Below are 24878 nucleotides of genomic sequence, written 5' to 3'. Positions count from 1 at the left end.
GGGTTTTACTTACTGGTATTTGTGGAACAGTTTGAAATCCAGAACAAAATAGGTACCAACAAAGAGAGCTTTAGGATGAAGATAAGTAACATTATAGAAAATATGCAGCTTCTAATAATTATAATTTTACACCCCATTCTTCCCTCATTTTCCTCACCCTGCCAGAAGTTTAACTGCACCTTCCACTCAGCCCAAGCTTCCAGGCTTCAATTAAAGTAGTTCCCATCCAGCAGAAAAAAACCTTTTCCCTTTTGATCCCCCAAGCCCATTTGTGGAGCAGCAACACTGACAGAGCTCTTGTGTTTTCCCAGGTGGGCCCTGGCAGAGAGCAGCTGGCAGGGATGAGGAGGGACATCCTGAGATCCTGGGCTGTGCTTGTGGCAGTGATGGGGCTGAGCGCAGCCGAGGACTTCCCGTGGACCAAGAACAATCCAGGCTCCTTCTACTACGGCACTTTTCCGGCTGGTACCTTCCAAGCCCACTTGGTTTGGGGGTTGGAATGTTCTACACCTGCTCCTGTGTTTGCACAAGGAAGCAACCCAAAGGTTTTCCTTGTCCTTCCAGGGAAATGGCGGAAGCAGAAATCGAGGTTGTTGCAGAATGCAGGAACACCTTTGGGATCTGGTCCTGGGAGTACAGGGATCCCCATAACCCTGCACTCCACAGGGCCACTTAAAACAGGAAATACAGAAGAAAGGCTCACAGATTAACAGTTCATATCCACATCTCCCTGATTAAAATGCAGTGTAACAAGTCACACCTGAGAACTCTTCTCCTTTTTTATAAATTATCTACAATTAATGAAATAAACTAAAAATACCCTTTGTTAAGCAGCTAACTTAAGAACTGAGTGAAATAACTGTGCTGGGTTTGTTTCAAGCTGTTCAGTATTATCCAATGCACTCTCCAGTATGGACTGATGAACCTTATTCTTTCTTCAGCACATATTTAAATACATTTCATCCAAGCAAAATCAAAACTAGAAAGATATAGGCACTGATTGGTTTTCATGCTCAAGTTTTTAAGTAATTTATGAATTGGTATTTTGTGTAACAATAGGGAAATAATCCAGAATATTTCTATATATTTTATGTAACATCTAAACTTGTAGTTGCTAAAACCACTATGAACCAGCAGGAAGAAATTATGTGAAAACCTAGTTTGTTTTTTACAGTAACATATTTCTGCCACACTATCAATGCCCTACCTCATCACTGTAAAATACAGACTTTACAGATTTAATAAATGAAAGGATTTGATTCCTTGCTCAGGGCATCAGAACACAACACCTTCAGTCCCATTTTCACTCACTTTTTAGGCACAGATACATTTTCACCTAGAAAACCTTGGCCTCTCCAGCAGTGCTTACTTTCAGTTTCAGTTCCTTTATCCTATGAACATTTAGCAAGACCAACTAGCAGGAAAAGATTCCAATAACTCCCCTGTTTTTACCTTTAGGTTTCTTATGGGGTGTTGGAAGTTCTGCCTACCAGACTGAAGGGGCCTGGGACAAGGATGGGAAAGGACCAAGCATCTGGGATGCTTTCACTCACAAGAAAGGGAAAGTGTTTAGGAATGAGACGGGAGATTCCACGTGTGATGGCTACTACAAAGTTAAGGTATTGTTCAAGAGGAATGAATTGCACCTCTGCAAATGTTCTGGGGCCATTCCATGATCCCGGTTTCCCATTTTGAAGGAACAGCTTTAGCTGCTCTAAAGGCTCATTTAATTTAGGAATCCAAGGGCTGGTATTTTAAATTAGTACAGTAAAATCTTCTTTCCTTATAATCTCATAGAACCAATCATACCACAGTATTTCCCAAATACATCTCAGCCTTTCAGGATTTTTGTGTCCAAAGAAATATTCTGGAAGTCCAAATGCTTAGTTAGAAATACAAGAAACACATTTGAGCATTAAATAAAACTAACATCTTTTTGTGTGAGCCTGTATGAGGTTTTCTATGTGTTTTTAAGAGGCTTTAAAAATCAGTCTGAATATTCCCCATTTTTTGAAATGATAACAAACAAACAATCAATGCAGCTCTGTTCACAACATGCTTCCAAGCCTAATACCATCAAAACCAATTTTCAAATTACTGCGCTGGAAGAAAGACAGATACACAGCAAGAGGAATCCAAATTACTGTGAGAAGCCAGGGTTATGTAATTGGAATTGCAACTAATTTAATAAAAGTTATATTCCACTGAGGTTTCTCCACATACATGAAGTTCAAGGGAGAGCCAGAGGTCTCAGCAAGAACTAAGAGAAAAGAAACTATGCCTTACTCTCCTAAAATGGGAAAATGCAGGAGAGGTTTCATTTGAACTCTCAAACCAGCGGAAGTTTGAAAGAACAGCTTAATAAAAAAATTTAGAGAAGCTGGGACTCTGAGCCTCACTGGGCTGTGGCACCAGAAGACATTGACACAGAGATGATTTGGGCACTCACTACACTGGGTTTGTATTTAGAAATACTTTCTAAAAACTTGTTTGTGTTAGTCCAGTTACATGATCCTCTTTATATCAAAGCACTCTTTGCCTTTATCATCAGAATTCTCTTTGCATTGGCTCAAATACCACAAATTTCTAATTTCATTTAACACGGAAGAGGTACAATTTCTTAGAAAAAGAACATATGTTCATATGGAATTAAGGGGGTTTTCTCATTCCAGTATAAGACAGTAAATGAAAGTCCAAGTAATTATGGTTTTGAGCCTAATGTTTGAGGTCAAGATTTACAGGCTTCTACTATTTTCTAGAACATGCACATTACAAATTCTGACATGAATATAATTGTGTTGCAGAACCTCAGCTCATTTTTCTGTAGTGCAAACATTCAGTTTTCATAGTTACACAAAACATTACAGGATTTCCTTGGATTGTCCAAAAAAAAGTGGTTAAAGAAAAAGGTTCAAACAGAACAAGCCATCATCTCAAAGATCAGAAAATAACTGCTGGAATTCTCTTTTGTGCAACCCTTCCATAGATTTTCTGCATTCAGTGTTATTTAAGACAGATCAGTAACTGAAGTTATTCTGCTCAGCCTCAGGATGTGTTAATTGGATTTTCTTCTCACAGGATGACATTCAGTTACTGAAGGAGCTGAAGGTGAATCACTACCTCTTGTCTATCTCATGGCCAAGAATTATGCCCACAGGCATCAAAGGTAAGCACAATTTCACCACATTCTTACCAATATTCTTACCTGTAAGGAATTTTACTCCAGGGTAACCCACAGTTGTTCAGCGTTCCTGTTAAACAGATCTGTTTCTCTGCAGAACAGAGTTTAACCATTACAGAATTCCCAGCGCTGTAATGTAAAATTCCTTGGTCAATAGTTTTAGATTTCTGTTCTTCCAGTTATTTGGGAACTAATCCAGGTAATTCCTTGTCTGTGCTTTTCATCAGCTGAGCAACTGAATGAGAAGGGAATACAGTTCTACAATGATACAATTAACAGTCTTCTGGAAAACAATATCACCCCTATTGTGAGCCTCTACCACTGGGATCTGCCACAGGTCAGACAATATTTAAATTAGTCAAACACCTCAAATAAAGGCTTCTGATAGAAATAATTTTCTAAGGTTAAGAACTAAGGGTACTTAAAATTAGAGAAGTCTGCATGATTTTAAGAACTTGTAAGTATTTCCTATTCATTTGCATTTTATATGCATTGAAGTTTTGAAAAATCTTTCTGAGCTAGAAACAGAATGAAATAGAAATAAAAGTCTTTTTTTATGCAGCAGCTGACATTCAAGTACAATTAGTGACTCTTGAAATTCTTATTTCCAAAGGTTCTCCAAGAAAAGTATGGTGGCTGGCAGAATATAAGCATGATAAATTATTTTAATGATTATGCAAATCTGTGCTTTGAGAAGTTTGGCGATCGTGTGAAACACTGGATTACGTTCAGCAATCCTTGGGTAAATCATCAGTGCTTTCCTTCCAATCACTCTGATTCCACAGTTCTGTTCCCAAAATTATGTGGAAGTGACACTAGAGGAGAGTAGGTTAAGAAAATGGAGAGGGAGAGGGAAGAGGAAAGATTTAAACCATTAATCTTTGTGGCCAAAAATGTCAGCGGGCAGATTTTGCACAAGGGCAGAGATTTAAGACATGAAATTCCAGGAATATTTTGAAAACTCCTCAGCTGGAGAGACACAGGAATTGGAAAGGCAGCTGTTATTTACCCTTTCCCATTCCATCAGCTCACTCCTCACCAACACCCTGTTCCCAACAAGCCACAGCACAGTACCAACCAGGCAGCGGGGGAGGAAATGGGAGCCACGGGGAAGGGAAAAGGGGACTGGAGACGGACAGCCCAGGCAGGAGAGCACAGGATCCACAGGAGGGAGCACATTCCCTGGCTCTGGTGCCCAGAGAAGGGCTGACTCTGTGTGTTTGCAGGCAGTGGCTGAGAAGGGCTATGAAACAGGAGAACACGCGCCAGGACTGAAGCTCGGCGGCTGCGGCGCCTACAAGGCTGCTCATCACATCATTAAAGTAAAAAAACCTCCTGAACACGTGCTTGAAATTACGTGCCAATTAAGGATTTTTATCAGATTTCACTCTTTAAACAGGAATAGTTTCACAACCATGTCATTTCCAACTAGGACTCTGAAATTACCATCTGGCTTTAAAACTCCAGTGCATAATCCAAGGCAGTCCCAATGTTAGGTGCTTCATTTAACACTGTTGCAACAATTTGAATTTTTCTTATATTATAGATGTCTCTAATAGTTTGTTTGAAGCTGGTTGAAAAAGAAAAGATCCAGGTTAGTCTAGAATTAAGCAGTAACATCCTGGCCTGTTGAAATGAACCTGAATGTTGCAAGTGACTTCAGAAGACTCTGGTAAAAATTAACTTTCCTCTAAATAAATTAGGGAAAGATATCCAAAGAGCAGAGCCATGGGACAGAACCCTGTCCTGAGGGCTGTGTGTCACTGCCATGTGGATCTCCTCCAATTTAGGGAAGGAAGCTTGCATAAAGGCTCTTGTGATGTCTTACATGAAATGAAAGTTTCTGTAATAAACACAAAAGAAATTCTGTGATATTTTCAGACTGACCTCAGTGCAAAAAGTGCTCACCAGCTTTCCATAGTGCCCATGGCATAAGAGAGGAAAATGTGCACATGATTTATTCTATTTGTACTTTTTTTTACAGACTCACGCCAAGGTTTGGCACTCCTACAACAACACCTGGCGCAGGGAGCAGAGAGGTAATCTGGATTCATTCTGTGACTGTGCTGCTGTTTATATTAAGGGCTTAAAGAACTGCAGAATTGTCCCTTTGTTTTAAGGGATGGTTGGAATTTCCCTAACGAGTGGCTGGGGGGAACCTGTTGATCCACACAGCCAAACAGACAGAGATGCTGCCGAAAGGTACATCCAGTTCCACCTGGGATGGTTTGCAAATCCCATTTACAGAGGGGACTACCCAGAAGTTATGAAGAATTATGTAGGTAAGTCCCAGTAACTGACTAACACATGAATAAATCCACGCTTCCAGCACATTACAAGGGAGTAATTCCTGGCCAATGTGTGCTTTAGTCAAGTGAGGGCGCAGGTGAGACACAGCAAAGCAACCGAAGGCCCCCAGGCTGGACATGGCTCCTGAGCACTTTGGGGACGACACACCAGGACACTTTAGATCACTGTTTCCCCATGTATTGTACCCAGCGTCTCCAAACCAAAAGGATCAAAGATAATCTCTTCTTTAAAAAGCAGTCAAACTCAAGTGTCCTTGACATTAGCACTAAATTCAGGAAAACCATATTTGGCCCTGGCAGAGGCTGCCCAGAGAAGCTGTGGCTGTGCCTGGATCCCTGGAAGTGTTCAAGGCCAGGGTGGACGGGACTTGGAGCAGCCTGGGATAGTGGAAGATGTCCCTGCCCATGGCAGGGGGTGGAATGAGATGATCTTCAAGGTCCCTTTCAACCCAAACCATCCAGGATTTTATGATTCTATGATTTATTTTTGGTGAGATAAAGAAAACCAATTTCCATGCTCCTCAGAAGTGCATTTCCTGTAATTATTTTGATAGGTAGGAAGAGTGCCCAGCAGGGCCTGGGGACATCAAGATTACCAACTTTCTCAGTGCAAGAGAAAACCTATATTAAAGGCACCTCGGATTTCCTGGGAATAGGTCATTTTACAACTCGTTATGTTCTGCAGAAGAACTTTCCCTTTCTCCAAGCGTCCAGTTACCACACTGACCGTGACTTGGCTGAATTGGTGGACCCAAACTGGCCAGCTCCAGGCCCTAAGTGGCTCTACTCTGTGCCCTGGGGGTTCAGACGATTACTCAATTTCATCAAGGTGAGTAGAACAGATCTTTAATTATAAAGGAAGCACCAAAATGCCTGGAGGAGCTGCACTTACACTGGTTTAGATTTAGATTTTCAACAGTTCCATCTACTTGTCTTGTCATATTGGCAATTTTCTTTGTAAAAAAAAAGTGCCTTAATTTCAGCTCAGAAAACTACAGAATTCAGTCTTTTAAAATAAACCCCATAGTTAAAATCCTACTACACATTTTTCTTACCTTAAGTAAATCTAGAAAATTTCTCCTAATGCACTTTGCTAAATCACATTTTCTGTCAAAATAAAATGATTTTATGTGAATCAATCTAAACATTTCTGTTTGCAGACCCAGTATGGGAACCCCCTGATTTATGTGACAGAGAATGGAGTGTCTGAAACCGTGCAGTGCCCTCAGCTGTGTGACGAGTGGAGGATACAGTATCTCAAGGGATACATCAATGAGATACTGAAAGGTCACTTAGAAACAGCTTTATAGGATTTGACTTTTGGAGTGTTTTCACCTTGTCTATTTGTTCTTTACATCATAAATATTCACAAGTCAAAATGGACAGCAAACCAGACTAATAAATTTTCAACAAAATGACAACCTAAGCAAACACATTAATACTAATAAATACAATAACCTACATGAGATTTAAAACTGCAATGGATCACCAGTTGCCACTTTCAGAAAGGAGAAATTACCATGCCCATAGAGCTCTAGTACCTCTAAGCTAAAGATATCAACTTCAAAGAATCTAAATTAAATTACTTTGGCCTTCATTTTTCTGTCCTCCTCCCCATCTCTTCCTGCTATAAACCAAAACATTTACAGAACCATATTTTAAGGACAAAAACCACCTTTACCAGAGTGATTTGTGTTCTGTTTACAGCTCTAAATGATGGTGTTAATGTCAAAGGTTACACTGCCTGGTCACTGCTGGATAAATTTGAATGGAACAAAGGCTTCTCCGAAAGATTTGGGCTTTATCACATTGACTTCAAAAACAAGAACAAACCACGGTACCCAAAGGCATCTGTTGACTACTATAAAAAGATTATCAGTGCAAATGGATTCCCAAATCCAAGAGAGGTGATGTCAGCTGCTGATTTTGATCTTTTTCCCTTTTTCTTTGATTTATGTGCAAATATCACACTGAATTTCAGGAAACACCTTGCATGAATATGGTACAGAAGTGACACTTTGGTTCTGTAAATTAGGGATCTGTTTAGTACAGAGATATTCAGACACTGAAAGTGGGAACAGCCTCAATTACTATTTTCAAAGCATTCCACAAACTACCTGGACTTACTGATGCAGTCAAAAATTCTCAATCAGAAATTGTTTAGCAATGCTGTCAGATTTCTAGGCAGAAAACTGCACATATGTACTGCCCTACTGGAAAATAACATGGAATGTATTATGTGCTGTTAAAAATTTTATTGAACAATTAACTTTGAGAAATTCACTGCAATAAAACCCATGAAGAGACAAAGAAACTTTCAGAAAATCATGTGTTGGTAGAATAAAATAGTTTCAAGTTAATTGTAGGGACAAGGGTTGAGGGACAGGGAGGAAGGTGCTGGGAATGAGGAGGATGCTGCAGGCTAACAGAACTGTCACCCTTCCCCAGGTGGAAAACTGGCATCGGAAGGCCATGGACACCTGCTCTGCCACACACCAACACCTTGCTGCAGGTAATGATGGCTCTGTTTTGTTCTATAAAAGCAGATTCTGTAACTCTCAGATATTAAATTGCTCTCTGAATATGGATAAAAGGTATTTTCTCCCCAAAAGCACAAGATTCTAAAGAAAAATGCCTTTATTTACTGTCTCAAACTAAAATCACTGTAGCTAAATGGATCAGTTTTGGATGTTACTGAAATACAGGAACTGGAAGAGCTAATACTTAAAACGGAGGTTGGGGATGACAGCATTCTCCTTAAAAAGCATTCTCCTTAAAATAAAAGTGCTAAATGCATTTTCAAACACAAACCAAACCCAGACAAATCAAGACAACCACACAGACAGAAAATCTCTAAATGTCTGACTTCTACACAAAGTGGAACTATAAATAAAAGGGCTAAGGACTGGCCTAAGATTGAGTTTGGTCTCTGATGCTCCTGGTAACAAAGAAACAGCAACACAACTGGGAGCAGCTGCTTGAGGACACAGAACACTCTGCCCACAGCTCCCACAGGGCCAGGCTGATCCAGGATACCTAAAAACTTCCTGGTGTAATTCAGGACCTTTCAGAATTCCTGAAGCAGGAATTTTTAAAAGAAAGATCAAGTAAATACTATAGATTCTTACAAGAAGATGAGATAAATTCCACATGGTAGCAAACATCCCAGCAGTCAGCCTAAGTTTATCCTGCTCAGCCTCCACTTCCAAGTCACGTTCAGTGTGAATGAACTGAGTTTACTGAACTCTTCCAGGCTTTTGGTGGAATAAAGTTCTACAAAATAAAACCCATTTAATTTTTCATCCGGTTACAGAACAATCATAAAAAGGCTAAAGTGCTTCCCAAGGATTTCTCTTTGACAATTTTCTTTTCTACCCTTTCCCCTTGGGGTGGGGGGAATAAAAGTCAAAAGACAGTAAAATATTGTTAATGCACTGCAGCTAATTCATAGCAAGCACAATTTTTGCAGCCCTTTGAGCACTGACATGTCTTCAGAAATTTAACTGAAAAAGAGAGAGAGAAAACCATCATGGATTTGTTCCAGCTTTGGCAGACTTAGGAAATTCTGTTTGCTTTGTTTGCTGTTTATCCAATGTCAGCATTTTTATGCTCAAAACAATCTTATGTTAACTCTAAGTTTGGTATGAGTGTACTCCAGAGGATTAAATCTCTTATATATTACTCGTTTCTCAAATTTTAGATTCCCTGATTACTCACATGGAAATGGTGACAGAGATTGTTCTTCCAACAGTTTTCACACTCTGCATACTCATCAGTATTGTCCTCCTCATATTCTACCTTCGAAACCACAGCTAAAATTACTGTTTGCACACATCTTCATTTGCCAAAAGGACTAAGCTGCAACTGTTTTATTTGATAGCTAAAATTTACCACAGATGCCTCTTTTTATACCCCTGTAATGAAATATTATTTATCAATCCACCTAGAGCTTTTATAGTTTTTCTATTCAATTCCCAAAACATCTTTTTGTTTTTACCAAAATCCAAAATACCTTCTCTTTCCACATTACTCTCCACTGATTCTAAGTAACAGATTTTACAATCCTTATTATTTTGGAAACTATTACACATTTTGTTCACCAGAAAAATAGTTAAGATTAAAGAGATTCAAATCTTGACAGTACAAATTTCAAGTGACTAAAAGCTGCTTGCAAATTCTGATTTCAGTCTGTTCATCAACAGAATTTTGATGACCATGTAATTGCTATTTGAAGAAAGACACATGATTTTAAAATATAAAAGGACTTAAATGTTCCAAGAGCACTGCTTAAGTATGAACTTATGCATGTCTAAAAGTTAGGATAATATATACCTTGCTATTTAGGTGTGGAGAAGAGTTGTTTGAAGTGAGTAAACCAAGATGACAACTTCTGAATCAGATTTAAACTACATCTCTCCAGTTTAGTTTACAGGAACTAGACTCACCTTATACAACTTCATAATATATTACACACAAATGTGGACTATAAGTAATCCAAGCACTTCCAAAATGCAATATTCCACCTTAAATTCCCTTCTACTGCTGTAGAAACAAGTACTATAAAAACTTGGTTCCAGAACACAGCTGGCTGTACTGAGCTGCTGTGCTTGAAACCAGAAATGACAGAAATTTATAATAATAATCTATAATTTATAGTTTTTAAAAGCATGAATATTGGGGTTTTCTTTATTCTTACTTACCAACAGCTAAGTTCTTAATGCAAAATATTTTTGTCTCAAATTATTTAGTCAGCATGTACAAAACTATGGAATTATTTAAATTAGACCACCAAAATGTTACTTCACTGACTAATCAACATAACACAGGCAACTGCCAAAATATTTAAATTATTATACCCAGCCAATGATACTGATTTTTTTTTCAAAAAAATACGCAAAACATAAAAGAAACACTGTTAAAATAACTCACTTCACATTGAAGGAATCAAATAATTTGAAGAGGAGAGAGAAGTATATCCAAGAATACTCCAAAATTTAAATACAGGGACAAAGGAACCCAGACTGGCTGAAGATCCCAAGGCCCTGGATGAAGAGCTTTCCAAATTCTTCACGATGATGAAGCATCACTTGCTACCAGGAGAACGTGACAATATTGCTTGGTTTGTTGGTTAAGAAAATTCACACTTTGAACAGTGTCTGATTGCATTCTTAATGATCAAAAATAAAATACAAAACCCCAAATTGCACAACTTTATTGAATGCTTGTAAATATATAAAAAATATCCACCATATTTACAAAATATTTATACTGTACAGTCATAATTGCACTACATTTTTAACAAATGAGGTGCCTACAGGTGAACTGTGGCTGTGGAGGTTCCACTTAAGTGTAATAAAGCAAATAAATCAGTAAAGATTAACTGTTTGAAGCCCAGAGTGTTTCTAAAAGTTCTGTTGGGACGGAAAACATTGAACTTTCCCCCTTTCTGTACCTTTGCTGTCCTGCCTGCTCAGTAACATCAATTTATGTGAACTGCACCTGACTGCACTGAGTTGTTGTAATAAAATACAGCCTTTCTTCACTGCTTCCATTTACTGTCGAGTCAGAAAAGAGACCTGCAAGGACAAAGGAAAAAGTTGGGATTAGCCACTCTTGTTAGAAATGGTAGAGATTAGCTCATGGAGCAGCTTCAAGAACTGTTTCCAAAGCTGCCGTTTTACTGAAGCATTTCCTGACAAAAATCAATAATAAGAGGAAAGATTTCCCAAATCCTCAAACCAAACCTCATCCCAAAAAGGCAAATCATTTCTATACCAGTCTCCCTGCTTAATTCTTCCCCATTCTGATGCTTTTCCACTTGTTCTACATTTGCTGGCAGCAAGGCAGGTCTCCTCCCCTTTGCACCTTCTCTGACTGGAGACCAGCATTAACAACAGGGAAATTTCTCTTCAAAACTCTTCTCAGATTCATTGGCAAACATTCTAGAAATAAGATGCAAGATTTCGTGGATATCAATCATCTCCTATTTGGAACTATTCTGTCAATTTAACTCAAAACATAACTCAGCCAAGGTGAGAAGGCAAGAAGTCACCACTTTCTGAATATCTTCAGTTCTACAAATACCACCTCATTCTTTTAATAGAAGACAAAATATCATTTTACTCTTGTTAAAAAGTAAATATAAAGCTCAGACCCACTGAACTCAGGATAAAAACTGAATTTGTTTGAAGTTTGTACTTTGATTATTTCATTTCAGCACCAACATTCCCTACCTGAATTGTTTGCTGTCCCATGTTCAACTGGAGCATTGGTACTGACTTGCCACGTTGTTTTAACCTCCTTCTGTCCATGCCCACTGCTTATCTCCACCTTCCAGATTTCAGGGTTATCACTGAGAGGATAATCAAAAAACACCAAAATTGAGTCAGGTTTTCAGTCACATCTGAATTTTATGCTGTGAACACTGAAGTTTCTCTTACTTTTGATAGAATTTCTTCACAAGAGCTGGTCTGATGGGCATCTGAAACACATGCTTCTCATTCAGAGGGTTTTCCTTGTAATACTGCATGCAAATCCTGTAAGAGATATCAAGTTACTTTCTTTAAAGAAATGCTTGTACAACAGAGTATAAACCTTGTGCAAAATTAACTATACTCTCACGTTTTATTATTTCCTTTAGTTTTCATTTTTAGTCACAAAGAAAAATTTGGCAGGAAGATCCAACTGCTCCTTCTGAAGTCTCACTATCATCAATAGGTGTTTCTTTAAACTGCCAAACAAACTCTATTTGTGATAGTCATTTAAAGAGCAAAAGTAAAAATGAAATAATTACTGTGTCAAAGGGAAGAGATTCTCATGTCTGAACTGGAGTAAGCCTGTACAGCTGACAATTATTTCCAGCATGTGGTGAAGCTTTTGAACACGATGGACTTGTTCTTGGAGATCCACTGATGTGGAAATGAAGTAATCCTGGAAGAGCAAAGAGCTTCTGCTCTTACCTGAGCACTCTATTTCTACAGACACACAACACACCCTCAGTAAATAAAATAATCTTCCTGCTTCTTTGGAGAAGCCAACATTTTTAGAGTGGCCCAGCAGACTCAGAACAAAGTCCCATCAAAGTGTGAAAAAGGTTCACTGCCTTGACAGTGACCCAGATCAGATATCAAGGGAATTTTCTGTGAATAAGGAAATAAAACAATGACACTTCTACAGTGTGTTGTTTCAGCCTCATCATCTGCAGTTCAATTCCTCAGCTTACATTATTTGCATCCCACCACCAGCTAAGCATGCTCTACTTTCTCGTGCTTTCAGAGTTTCAAAATAAAAATAAAGCATCTCACCAAGTAGGTTACTGTTGCAAGTTCCTGGCCTGTAAAATGAAAAGGAGAAAATAAAAATTAAACTTTAATACATGGTATCAGATGAAATATAAGCGACACTCGAACAGGGATCAAACGGAGTTCTACCAAAGAATAGCACAAAGTCACCAGGAGTGTGATGTTATTTATTGACATGATCGTTCATTCCAAACAAGAAAAGCCCTGTAAAGTGGCATGGTCAAAGCATGATTTTATTTATCAGCAAGGCTGCACAATGAAGAAAACCCACCATGTACTTTGAGACAACCACCCTCCTAAGGACATGCAAGTTTACAAGCAGTGAAAATAACATAGCAAACGAAACAAAGAATGAAAGCAGGATGACAGAGCAAAAAAGAAATGAAGGGATAACAACAACGGCAAAACACAGAGCTCTAAGTTCTTTTGAAACAAATGAGTTTTTTAAATTTTGAAATTTAAAAGCTGAAAAGTTCCATTATTAAGGAACCTGGAAACTGCACTTCAGCAGATGGGAAGGAAGAGAGACTGAGGTTACCAAAAAGTTCATTGTTTCCTGCATGGAAAACCTTTTCTCTTGAATTCCTAGTCCTGTTACCAAGTGTCAGGCTCACCTATGAAAAAACTGACATAATCCTTCTTCATCTTCTCCAAGCCAATCTCCAGGAGCATCTGAATGGGAGTGATGTCACTGAGAGGAACATCCTCCATCTTTCCATGATAGGACTGTTGAATCAATTGACTTAAGAAACTGCTACTCCCTTGATGAATCTAAAAATGAAAGAAGTCTTCTTGTGATGTAACTGCGCATGAAACATCATAAACATTGTCCAGAAGCTCAACAGCAGGGAAACAAACTGTGACACATGAAAGCAATTTAAAAACAACACAAATGAGGGGCAGTGAAGGGACAAGAACTTTATTTTACTTGAAACTATACTAAATTTTAACATCTATTGTGAAATACAAATACGTACCCATGGCTGTATCTCACCAAGTTCCAGGGATTTTATGACCAGTGTGAAACAGTCTATTAACTCCTGATAGGAACTGACACCTGGAAAGAAAAAACCAGAATATTTTAATTACCAATCCAGGCTGTTTCTCTGGTTGTTAAGGCAGTAACAACAGGCCAACACACCCTTGCAAGAACAAACCCCCACAATTAAAGAATGAGAGTTGAAATTACAGACTGCACTGCTTTTTGGCAGCTTTGTCATATGATGACTTTAAAAAAGGTTACTCTAAAAACCAATGACCAACAGAGACCACTGAAATCTACATACACTGAAAATTTTCCTTCAGATCTAGAGAAAAGAGAAGTATAAAGTTTTCCGGTTTAGAGCAGAGAGTTTTGCTTTAGAGAAACTACCAATGGCTTAGTACCTTTTGCAGTCAAATAAAATGAAATTATCTCCTGCTAGATGCTGGTCTGCTATTGGAAGGTTCTAAGAAAATACATCATCCTACATACCTGAAATGGGCTCTTTTAGAAAGAGACTGCTGCTACCAATTTCCTGAAGAGCTGACGAGTTCTTAAAACTCAGAAATGGACATGAATTTCTCTGAGAAAGCAATACTGTCTAGCAGATAGACAAGAAAATGAAAGGAAAACAGATGAGGCACAATACACTCACCTTTCATTTTGCACCATAATTGCTCAGTAAAATCCAGGTCTTCTCGCTCACCGAAGATTGATTTTATGCAACTGTCCACAGCAGCTGTGTCACATTTGATTTTCTGAAAGAATTTATTGGTCTTCAATGAAAAATGGTGCCTGAGATCCAAAAACCTTCCAATTCTGAATTTGTCCAGAGATCAAAACTGGGTATATCACTAATTTTCCCCATTTTCCAGGGAAACTACCACACAGTAATTTGGAAGTATATTTTTGTTTAAACGTGAGTTTAATTCTTTCCAGAATTATCACACTGCATAACTGCTAGCCTTGGACCAGGAAACAAAACCCACTGTCAGAGAGACTTTAGATCTCAGCCAGATATTGTCTGTGTACCCATCAGTGCCCTGGGAGGCCAAAATCCAGACACATAAATTCTCAAAATAGAGAGCTACTTCCCTGTAATCCTGATACAGAATATTTCTGTTGACACAGAAATCAATATATTCTTAGATTATCAAGTAAATGCTGCTTCTCTCGTAACAGAAAATAGACGTAAACCTTTCCTTGTAGGCTGAGAGGGGAAAAAAATCTTAATACAACCAAACGCATTTTTTATAATTTGAATTTGCCCATTGCTTTACAATATCATAAACCTCTAGATAAATAAGACACATATTCAGCTGATACTATTAAATTGGCCTCAAATCACTAAATTAGGAAAGAAAAGCAAATTAATGATAGACTGCAATGGCACAAAGGTCAGAATTCCTGGAAAAAATCAGACCTTCTCCCATTATTTTTACACAGCAGAAGCAGAAAGGAAGAGATCCATCTTTCTTTACACCTTTACATCTATGTATTTACACATATAAATAACATACAAGAAATAGTCAAAATCTGAAATAACTACAGTTGTGAGGAAAGTGAAATGACAAAGCAGCTGTTAGGAAATTGCACGCACCTCTCTTTCACTCTTGTTTCCAGATATACAATCTCCATCCAGCTTCTTCTTTAAATCTAGTAGAGTTAAAAAAATAAGTTCCATCACTATGAAAAGCGTCATCAAACCAATCATATTAATCCCCAGGCACTAACTAACAAATACACTGAAAAATATAATTTATTAATTTAAAAATGCTTTTAGGGGGTAAGAATACAGTCTGAAAAGACTTTTTAAAATATTTTTTATTCTTTTTACTTTGATCCACGATATTAGGACAAAGAAAAATGACAAATATGTATTAACCTATTTAACTACTCTGTGCATGGTTACAGCACAGAAATGAACATTTCTAGTTCTAATGCTTTAAAAGCTGTATGTGGAATTTCCTTTTACTCCTGTGAAGTGCTACACCCCCTCCCTCCCCACAGAACAAGCAGCAATTACCAGTCAGAAATTCCTGGACCAGTTTAAGAGCTGATTCAGACTCTGATGGCTCAGGCCACTCAGTCACACCTGTCTTCAGACCTTCAGCCAAAGCCTAAAGTCAGCAGGAAAATCACAACAGAAATCAGTTCTTCTTGGGAGTCCTGCACGTGTCATATATCACAGATAACTTCACCAAGGATCACAAATCTCTGCACAGCTAACCAGGAGTTACAAATTTCCAGAATTTCCTGGATGATTTGTCCTCTTTGCATTCAAGATTCCTAAAACTGAACTCAAAGTTTCAGCTAAAACAAACGCTTGAAGTTATATTTGAAACATCAGATTAAGTTTTAAATAAAGCAAATTATTACCACATAAAATCCCCACTCCTTGCAAATGTGAAATTGGAATTTCTCCCCCATACTCACCAAGAGGAACTGCAGCTCTCGGTACAGCTGGAACACAGGACTTCTGGGGTCCCCCGACTCCAGGACAATGTTCTGAAAGTTCCATAAGTTTATCTCAGTTTCAAACTTTAGAAATCAAGTGTCCTAAAATTTTCATTAGTGAAGTGTCTTAGCATAACTTATAATTTATATTACGAACAGGCTGTGTTGTTTCTATTTTCTATCCTTGAAACTACTCATGATGTAAGTGGTGCCAAGAGCTTGCGTTTGTTTGCTTTTTCCATCCTGACTTACAAGGGTGGCAGCGGAGACCAGTGGGGGAGTCTCCAGAATCTTCTCCACACCATTCCATGTAATATCCACATAGATATTGCTTTCAGATTCTGCAGTGGTGTCCTCTATTGCAGCTGCTGCAATCAGCTCATACCGAGCAAATCCTTTTGTTGTCACCTAGAAAAAACAGATTTCAAAGATAAAACCAACAAAACTGCCACAGGCAAAGTCATTTTAAAAGCATTTCACAAACACACAAAAAAGGGTTAATATCAGATAAATGCATTATAAACATGACCTGAAATCAGACTGTTACACCACAGAATCATACTAAGGTGAGTTTCTATAGAAGATCTATAAAGCTTCCCCAAACCAGCATCATAAATCCCAAAAGACAGTTTTTAAACTTAAGCTGAAGCCATGACAGAGCATAAAAACCTACAACAGATGAATGATGTCTTATTTTATGTTCCTTTTTGAGCTCTTCCAGGTTTGCAAAACGGGTTTTATCAGCTGTAGGACCTAGGAAAGGAAAAAAGTGAAAATCAAAAAACCCCATTTGACACAATTCAAATTTAGCACTTCAAATTCGTTCCCAAACACTCCATTTGGTGAAGCATGACTCATGCTGTCCTTTAGAAAGCAGGAATTCTCCCTGCATGTCTCCTATTGATTATAGGAGCTGGTATGAGCATATATAAATGTTCAGAATGAGTCAGTGGTTATGTAAGATGCTGAATGGCACCAGTTTAAATTTGCTGTTACTGCACCTGGGTACAGGTAGGCCTGCACAGCTCCAGGTGCTTCAAGTAGATAAAAAAGCTATTTCCCCCACACAGCATTGGTTAAAAACATCTTTTCTCTTATTTTAATCCCTTCTTGTTCACTAAAACCAGGAATATAGAGCATTTCCAAGCCAGTACCACACAAAGAACAAAGATGCCATCATGACATCAGCATTCCCACATTTTTTAGCCATCCTCATTTATTTTCTGTGCACCATGATCACATTACCATCACATGAAACCATGTAGATATTGACCCCTGTGACTTTGTTTCCAGCCTTGAGAGGCTCAGCTCCAATCCAGCAGGTGTGCTGAGGATCAGAACCATCACACCTGACCCAGAGGAGAGGAAGCACAGCCAGGTCACTTTTGCCCAGGTAGGTCATGTTTGGATTTTGCACCATTGTGTACAAGGAAATCAACTGCCTAGAAATAGGAACAGGGAGAAAATTAGATGCCAGCAAATAACACATTACATTAATGTAGACTGAAGATTCTAAAATCATAATTGAATTTTACATTTTAAGCACTTTAATTAAAAGAATACATCTGTTAGGTAAACCACATTTTGGTACCATGCCTTAGTATTTTAACACCAAAGACCCATATCAGATTTTTAGGGCTTTTTTTAATAGAAGCCTTACTAAAAAAACAAGCACTGAAGTCTTAGTGAGCTTTTTTTGCTCATCTACACCCAGGGAATTCCATTAACTCAACAGCTCAGCTCAGAAGTGCTTTTCCAGTGCCTGGATTTTATCTACTTTTTAAAGCACTTTTAAAAGAAGGGAGGCCCTTTTGCAGGATGGAAAACAGTCACAACTCCTCATAAACTAATGAGTAATTTTATTTTGGGGATTGAAAATACAGGTTCTGAATATTAGAAGAAGACACAAAATTACAAAAGAAAACTCCCTCAAAAGGGGAGAGAAGGCTTTCACACTTACTTTGCTCTTCCAACAGAAAGAGCCAGCGGTCCAGGACTCGCCTTTGGCAAAAGCTCAGGGGCATAAACAGCATCATCTGTTCTTGATTCTTCCATTGAATCACTTTCTTCATTGTGTGTCTTTAAGAAAAAGGTGTAGGTAAATCAAAAACTGCAAGGTGTGTGAAAAAAATCTGATGGGAATTCAAAAGTCTGGATTACATTTAAAAAAATGAACATCTACCAAGCACACTTACTGCTTTCTGCAAAATATACATTGCACTGCTTCCATTCCAAAAGCTTTCAATGGGACTTTTGCAACTGCCACTGACCAATGAGATCTCTACATCAGTCTGCAAAAAAAATTAATCAAAACTTCTTAATGCACCGTATAGAGACTGCATTTTAGAATTTTTTTACACCAGAAATTGCAAAATCAAACAATTCCACAAAGTGTTTCCCAGTCCTATTGCACCCATTCATGACCTAATTGCAGCCTTCCAGTATCTGAAGGGAGCCTACAGGAAAGATGGAGAGAGACTATTTACAAGAGCATGGAGTGACAGGACAAGGTATCAGCTTCATGCTGACAGAGTAGCTTTAGACTGGAAATTAGGAAGAAATCCTTCCTGTGAGGGTGTGGATGCCCTGGCAGAGGCTGCCCATGGATCCCTGCAAGTGTCCAAGGCCAGGCTGACCGGGGCTTGGAGCAGCCTGGGATAGTGGAAGGTGTCCCTGCCCGTGGCAGGGGATGGGATGAGATGATCTTCAAGGTCCCTTCCAACCCAAACCGGTTTATGATTTTACCTCGTAAAGATACGGATGTTCAGGGATACTGTCCTTTCCTTCTTCACGTATCCTGAAAGAAAAGAAAACGCTGAGATGCACGACTTTCCCCCTCAGCGTTCCTCATTAAACAGCAACATTACCCACATACATTAAACACTCCAAGGCTACAACCGGAGCCTCAGCAGGCTCCCCACAAGCCAAGGCCATACATCCCTCAGCAGAACAGCGGAGACCCACGGGCAGTGACCCCAACGCCCACCGGAGCAGGACTCCGGACAGCCCCGAGAGCAGCCCCGATCCCCACCGTAGCAGGAGCCCGCTCAGGCCGCAGCCTGCCCGGCGCCGCCGCTCCGCCGCCATCGCCGCCCGCCACAATCAAACCTCCCGCCCGCCGGCGCTACGCGACGTCTGTGAGGGGAGGGTGACGCGTCATGCTGGATCCCTCCGCCGGAAGAGAGTCCCCTGCTTTGGCGGAGGACTGAGAAGGACAGAGGCGCCCGGACGGCTCAGGATGGGCGCGACGGGGCCGAAGAGACTTGGACCGGGACTGGGACCAGGGCTGGAACTACGTCCGAAACTTGGACTAGGGTCGGGGGTTGACCGGCCGGCGCGACAGAAGCGGCAGGCACGGAGCGGAGGGACATCGACGTAGTGAGAAAGCGGTGACGAGTCCTTCCTTTTCCGGTCGGGGCGCGGCGCAGACAGGCGGCCGCACGAGCAGCTCCGCCGCCATGGTGAGGGGAGCGTCAGGCCTAGCCCGGGGGTGTGGGGGGCCGGGGGTAGTGGGGCGGGCAGTGGCCTCGGGCCGGGGGAGCCGGGGCTGGCGGCCAGGGCAATACCGTGGGCGGCTCAGGGGCCGCGCTGGCGGCGTGGGCCGTGCGGCCGCCATTTTGGGCCCGTCAGTGCTCGGCGGCCGCGTGGAGCCCGTGAGTGACCGAGTGGAGCCGGGCCGGGCCAGGCCGGGCTGGGGAGGCCGCGGGCGGGAGCTCGACGTTGTCCGCCCGAAGTCCTCTTTCCTTTGGGCAGTAAGGGAGATAGGTCCCCATCGCCATCTGGCAGTACTTTGTAGATTCTTCATGTATTTATTTAAAGCAAAACAGGCCCCATGGGAGCGTTTGCGCTCATCTAGAGTGGGAAGAACGGCTTCTAAAAATCTATTTTTTTAACCATTTTTGTTGCAAAATAGGCTTTAAGGGGTCTTGGTCTATAATCAGGTTGCAAATGAACAACTTTTCTTGCCAGTACAGTTGAGATTGTGCTCTGATGCCTTCACCGCGATCAAGTTTGTTGCTGTTGTTGAGGTCTCTGGGTTAACACCTGGGCCAGAGCCTTGCTTGTGACCAGTGTCACATATACAGGTGGCCCTTCCATTGTTATTAGCTGGTTAGTTTTGAGTTCTGGAATACTTTTAATGAACTGCAGAGGGGGAAGGGAAGGAAGATGCTTTGCCTGTACTGTTACCGTGAAATTAATTAACAAGCAGTACAATATAATGCTAAAAAATTGGTTTTTAAAAGGTGCTGTTCAACCTCTGGCTATTTTTGGGCATCCTTTCACCTTTTTGACAGGCAGCTGGGGCTGAGAGCAGCTTAATTTTTCACTTCCCTTCAGATTTTAAAGCATCAGGGGTTGTTCAGGGGGTCCAGACTTCACTCTGACAGTGTTTGCTGAGCTGCAGTCATTGCAGCATTTCCTAATTTAAATGCAACCTAATGGTTACAGCATTTCCTAGTTTAAATTACAAGTTTTTGGTTAATACAGGTCAGTTTTTTATGGGCTTTTTTAATAATAGATGGGAAATAGTTTTGAAGGAGGTTATTAAAGAGCCCAGAGGCTGAATTCTAGAAATGCCTTGGAAATGCAGGTGTAGTTTTCTGGGCATGGACTGTGCTGTGTTCACAACTTTGAGTGAAATATTGCTGTGATGACGTAATTTGCGTCTTATCCAGTGCTCAGTGACAGTTGCCTGCTGTCAGCGTGCTGGCACTGCTGAGCTGACGACTCCTTTGTTCTGAGCAATATTTGAGGAGTTGCAGTGACAGAAGTTGACTTTACCTGCACTTAAGGGTTTGTGCTTCCCCAGGCTTGCGCTCGGCCGCTGATCTCCGTGTACTCCGAGAAGGGGGAGGCATCAGGCAAGAACGTGACGCTGCCCGCGGTGTTTAAGGCACCCATCCGGCCCGACGTGGTGAACTTCGTGCACACCAACCTGCGCAAGAACAACCGGCAGCCCTACGCCGTCAGCGAGCTCGCGGGTATGGCTGGCACAGGAACCAGCCCAGGGCTTCAGTACAGGGGGGTTCATGTGCAAATAAAGCTGGAGTGGAGATAAGAGAAGTACTTGTCAATGGGGTTTGTATAGAAGGCAAGGCCAGTTATTAACAGCCTGATTTGAAATTGTTTGAAATACAGTGGTTTTATTATTCTGAGGAGCATCAAGGTGTTGTTTTGGGGTATTCTGGGGTCTTACCTGAAGTGCATATTGCTGAAAGTATCATAGTGCCAAGGTCCTCAGGTAGAATCTTCATTATTTGTGGGAAAAACATAAAATGTCTCAAAGTGTTTCAGGTGAAAACCCCTGCTCCACATTGACCTCGTGAGACTTGCCAAGGAGCAACTCCTGAAAATGGGCATTTGTTAGAGTTGCTTCTGTTGTTGGTGCAGATAATTTCTGCTTCCCAAGAAATTTGTGCCAGGAACATGCCTTTTTAACTTTACTTCTAAGTTTCATATAAACATTTTAACTTGATAGGTATAGTAATGCCAAGTCAGACCTCCAGATTGAGGATCAAGCTTAAAATGAGTGTCTTAAAGCCCTTAGGTCAGAATCGAGTACATTAATAGACTAGGATTAAGTTTTCCTGATCAAGATTTGTTTTGCTGAAATGATGAGACTCCACTTCATTGGTCCGTGTTTCTGAAACCCATGATTGTGTGGAAGTTCTGATTGGTGCCCTGAGTTCAGCATCCCTCTGACTTTGGGAGAATTGCAGTGATGTCACTCTCTGAATGAACATCTCTCTCTGTTGCAGGTCACCAGACCAGCGCCGAATCATGGGGTACTGGGAGAGCCGTTGCTCGAATCCCGCGAGTCCGGGGTGGTGGCACTCACCGCTCTGGCCAGGGTGCCTTTGGCAATGTATCCTTCCATGGCTGTGCTGGCTTCAGGGGCACTGAACTCAGCCAGCAGAAAAGTTTTTAATTATCTAAATGTGGGTTGGAATCTTCTTCTTGAGGTAATGGCTGCAACTCAGACTTGATTTGACGTGATTCCCACTCCCAAACCGCATGACCCGTTCTGTCTTGCCATGATGTCGTAATTTGCGCCTTACCCCGTGCCCAGGGACAGTTGCCTGCTGTCAGAGTCCTGGCACAGGTGGTTGACGACCCATTAATGCTGAGCAAGCAATAAAGCTGTTTGGGATGAGAAGACTCTAAAACAACAAAAAGTTGTTCTTAACTGCAGCTCCCAGATGTGTCGCGGCGGCCGCATGTTCGCCCCGACCAAGACCTGGCGGCGCTGGCACCGCAGAGTGAACATCATGCAGAAGCGTTATGCCATCTGTTCTGCTCTGGCTGCCTCTGCCCTCCCAGCTCTGGTTATGTCTAAAGGTGGGAATTCTGGCTCTGGAATTGTTTGTCTGAGCCCATATTGGTTACTTTGTGGTGACTTAAATGGAGTCTTGCAGTGTAGTTTGATTTCTGTTCATGGAGGCAAAGATTTGCTCAATACTCAGGTACACAAAGTTCTGTGTGAGACAGACCAGTAGGACTCCACTGAAACTTCACTGCTCTGGTTTCTGTGTCTGACTTTATTGCATTAATTTCTATCATGAATTTAATTTATCACGTATCATTTATGAATATACAAAGCAGTAACCATGAGGAATGGGGTCTAGCCATGGTCAGTGAGCAACATGGTGTCTTGTGAAATCCTCTCTAGGCCACCGCATTGAGGAGATTCCAGAACTTCCTCTGGTTGTTGAGGACAAGGTTGAGGGCTACAAGAAAACCAAGGAAGCTGTTCTTCTCCTGAAGAAGCTTAAAGCTTGGAATGACATCAAAAAGGTGAGTTGGGAAGGTGTGATCTGAAGGGCAAAACAGGGGTGATTTGACTCTGCTGTTTAATTAGAGTAGGAATTCCAAATAGTTCTATATTTTGACTCTCAAGAATGATGAACTTCTCACTGGTCCGTGTTGCAGATCCGCAGTGATGATGGTGAAGTTCTGACTGAAGCAGTTCATTGTGTCTCACAGGTGGGCTGTGGGCTGTTGGGATATTCACAGTTTGTGCTTTTCCCAGGTTTACGCCTCCCAGCGCATGCGGGCCGGGAAGGGTAAGATGAGGAATCGCCGCCGCATCCAGCGCAGGGGACCCTGCATCATCTACAATGAGGATAACGGCATCATCAGAGCTTTCCGGAATATCCCAGGTAACTGCCTTGGGACACACTCACTCTTCTGTTGGGAGACTGCCTGGAATGATGAGATTCCACTTCATTGGTCCGTGTTTCTGAAACACATGATTGTGTGGAAGTTCTGACTTGCTGCAGTAGCTGATACGTTCTTTGTAAGAACCTGTTCTGGTGATACTGAGAGTGTTTGTGACAAGAGTTGTAGCTGTTCCCAACCCTGAACTATGTTTGGGGCAGTTAAAAATGAGGCTGCTGAGTTTGCCACTGGAAAAAGGCTGCTTATTATTATTAATTTTAAAATTCAATAGATTTTCATAGAGAGGTGTGTGTAGCTCTGTAGTGTCAAAGCCAAAAAGCCCCAGTCTCTTTCTGCATCTTGTCTATTGCTTAGTTTCGTGTTCCTTAATTTGAAGTACAAACTAAAGGGATTGGCTTGCCTGGTTTCCTCCAGGAATCACTCTGCTCAACGTGAACAAGCTGAACCTGCTGCGCCTTGCTCCTGGGGGCCATGTGGGGCGTTTCTGCATCTGGACAGAGAGCGCTTTCCGCAAGCTGGATGATCTGTACGGCACCTGGCGCAAGGCTGCCACGCTCAAGAGCGACTACAAGTGGGTGCAGCCAGCCAGGCAGGCTGGGAGAGCAGCCCCCTTTTTCCCAGGAAAAGGGATACTGTGACTTGCTCCTAAATACCTGGTTTGGTGAATTAGCCATGGTTTTCTCACCCACTCACACTCTGAACATTGGTTTCACAGCCTGCCAATGCACAAGATGACCAATACAGATATTGGAAGAATCATGAGAAGCCAGGAAATCCAGAAGGCCCTGCGTGCTCCAAAGTAAGTGATTTTTATCTAATGAACAAAAGCTTTGCTAGGGAAGTCAAAATCTGTTTCAGGCTGGGATTTCTTAATCTCTGGGTGTAAACACGAGGAATTGTAGTTGTCCACATTTCAGGGAGAATTTAGCACAACTGGTACTGTGAAATATGCTGATGATACAACATGTCTGTACTTTCCAGGAAGAAGATTCAGCGCAGGGTCCTGAAAAAGAACCCACTGAAGAACCTGAGAATCATGATCAAGTTGAACCCGTATGCCAAAACCATGCGGCGCAACACCATCCTGCGGCACGCCCAGAACGTGAGTGGAGCTGGGACAGGCAGGGCTGCCTCTCGTGATTCAGATGTTGCACTGACTGATGATCTCTTTGTCTGTTTTAGCACAAACTTAAGGAAGAGAAGAAAGCCAAGGCCCAGGCCAAGCTGCCAGCCAAGGCCCCGGCTGCACCCAAGGCAGCACCCGCTGCCAAGAAGGCCAAGATGGCCAAGACGGCCAAGCCCGCGGCGAAGGCCAAGGCTGAGGCGTAACCGTGGCAGTGCTGCCCCGGGGTCCCCGCGGGCGCTGTGCCCGTGGTTTGTCCCTAATAAACGCTGTTGGAACAGAGAAAGCCGTGTCGGGTGTGGGTGTCTGAGCCGGCGTTCGAACGGAAACTCTTCCGGGAGGAGGA

General features: G+C 41.4%; 3 protein-coding genes and 4 non-coding genes across 8 annotated transcripts; 6 read left to right on the top strand and 1 right to left on the bottom strand.

Annotated features, from left to right (window-relative positions):
- The first annotated feature begins 341 nt into the window (after positions 1-341).
- On the top strand, positions 342-10071 carry LCTL (lactase like). Its single transcript, XM_010391246.2, has 13 exons — positions 342-465; positions 1459-1619; positions 3079-3166; positions 3409-3518; positions 3795-3923; positions 4408-4503; positions 5166-5220; positions 5302-5463; positions 6045-6319; positions 6651-6777; positions 7198-7397; positions 7939-8002; positions 9191-10071. Exons 1-13 carry the CDS (start codon positions 342-344, stop codon positions 9304-9306), a joined length of 1707 nt encoding a protein of 568 aa, XP_010389548.2. The 3' UTR covers positions 9307-10071.
- A 606-nt stretch (positions 10072-10677) lies between these two features.
- ZWILCH (zwilch kinetochore protein) lies at positions 10678-19566 on the bottom strand. Of its 2 annotated transcripts, none has more exons than XM_039557453.1 (18): positions 19262-19563; positions 18976-19027; positions 18426-18521; positions 18191-18309; positions 17476-17672; positions 16904-16983; positions 16483-16638; positions 16210-16281; positions 15800-15893; positions 15374-15429; positions 14429-14531; positions 13769-13848; positions 13406-13562; positions 12795-12823; positions 12284-12420; positions 11931-12026; positions 11724-11842; positions 10678-11066 (listed from the first exon to the last, which is right to left on the bottom strand). In XM_039557453.1, exons 1-18 carry the CDS (start codon positions 19315-19317, stop codon positions 10975-10977), a joined length of 1791 nt encoding a protein of 596 aa, XP_039413387.1. In that variant the 5' UTR covers positions 19318-19563; the 3' UTR covers positions 10678-10974. The 2 variants fall into 2 exon arrangements, with proteins under 2 accessions (XP_039413387.1, XP_039413386.1); XM_039557452.1 differs by lacking the exon at positions 10678-11066 and adding an exon at positions 11078-11432 and having other exon boundaries at positions 19262-19566.
- Positions 19545-24818, top strand: RPL4 (ribosomal protein L4). The gene is made up of 10 exons (XM_039557454.1): positions 19545-19691; positions 21041-21212; positions 21990-22096; positions 22431-22569; positions 22901-23025; positions 23261-23390; positions 23824-23980; positions 24125-24208; positions 24391-24511; positions 24592-24818. The coding sequence occupies exons 1-10, from the start codon at positions 19689-19691 to the stop codon at positions 24736-24738; spliced, it is 1185 nt and encodes a 394-aa protein (XP_039413388.1). The 5' UTR covers positions 19545-19688; the 3' UTR covers positions 24739-24818.
- On the top strand, positions 20875-20975 carry LOC120410572. The gene has a single exon (XR_005602844.1). It is a non-coding gene; the product is annotated as a small nucleolar RNA SNORD16 (small nucleolar RNA).
- LOC120410570 lies at positions 21838-21908 on the top strand. The gene has a single exon (XR_005602842.1). It is a non-coding gene; the product is annotated as a small nucleolar RNA SNORD18 (small nucleolar RNA).
- Positions 22262-22361, top strand: LOC120410571. The gene has a single exon (XR_005602843.1). It is a non-coding gene; the product is annotated as a small nucleolar RNA SNORD16 (small nucleolar RNA).
- LOC120410569 lies at positions 23434-23504 on the top strand. The gene has a single exon (XR_005602841.1). It is a non-coding gene; the product is annotated as a small nucleolar RNA SNORD18 (small nucleolar RNA).
- Positions 24819-24878: the final 60 nt, after the last annotated feature.

Source organism: Corvus cornix, chromosome 10 (assembly GCF_000738735.6).
Source record: "Corvus cornix cornix isolate S_Up_H32 chromosome 10, ASM73873v5, whole genome shotgun sequence".
In the NCBI taxonomy this organism is placed as follows: Eukaryota; Metazoa; Chordata; class Aves; order Passeriformes; family Corvidae; genus Corvus; species Corvus cornix.
This window is presented reverse-complemented; position numbering and strand designations above follow the sequence as displayed.

Coding starts and splice junctions, on each gene's coding strand:
- LCTL (XM_010391246.2), top strand. CDS start 342: ATGAGGAGGGACATCCTGAGATCCTGGGCTGTGCTTGTGGCAGTGATG. Junction 1,620..3,078: donor ATGGCTACTACAAAGTTAAG/GTATTGTTCAAG, acceptor TTCTTCTCACAG/GATGACATTCAGTTACTGAA. Junction 6,778..7,197: donor CATCAATGAGATACTGAAAG/GTCACTTAGAAA, acceptor TTCTGTTTACAG/CTCTAAATGATGGTGTTAAT.
- ZWILCH (XM_039557452.1), bottom strand. CDS start 19,317: ATGGCGGCGGAGCGGCGGCGCCGGGCAGGCTGCGGCCTGAGCGGGCTC. Junction 13,849..14,428: donor ATTATGGTGCAAAATGAAAG/GTGAGTGTATTG, acceptor TTTTCTTTCCAG/GTGTCAGTTCCTATCAGGAG. Junction 11,433..11,723: donor TGGGACAGCAAACAATTCAG/GTAGGGAATGTT, acceptor TCTTATTTCTAG/AATGTTTGCCAATGAATCTG.
- RPL4 (XM_039557454.1), top strand. Junction 21,213..21,989: donor CGCCGTCAGCGAGCTCGCGG/GTATGGCTGGCA, acceptor TCTCTGTTGCAG/GTCACCAGACCAGCGCCGAA. Junction 23,026..23,260: donor CTTGGAATGACATCAAAAAG/GTGAGTTGGGAA, acceptor TGCTTTTCCCAG/GTTTACGCCTCCCAGCGCAT.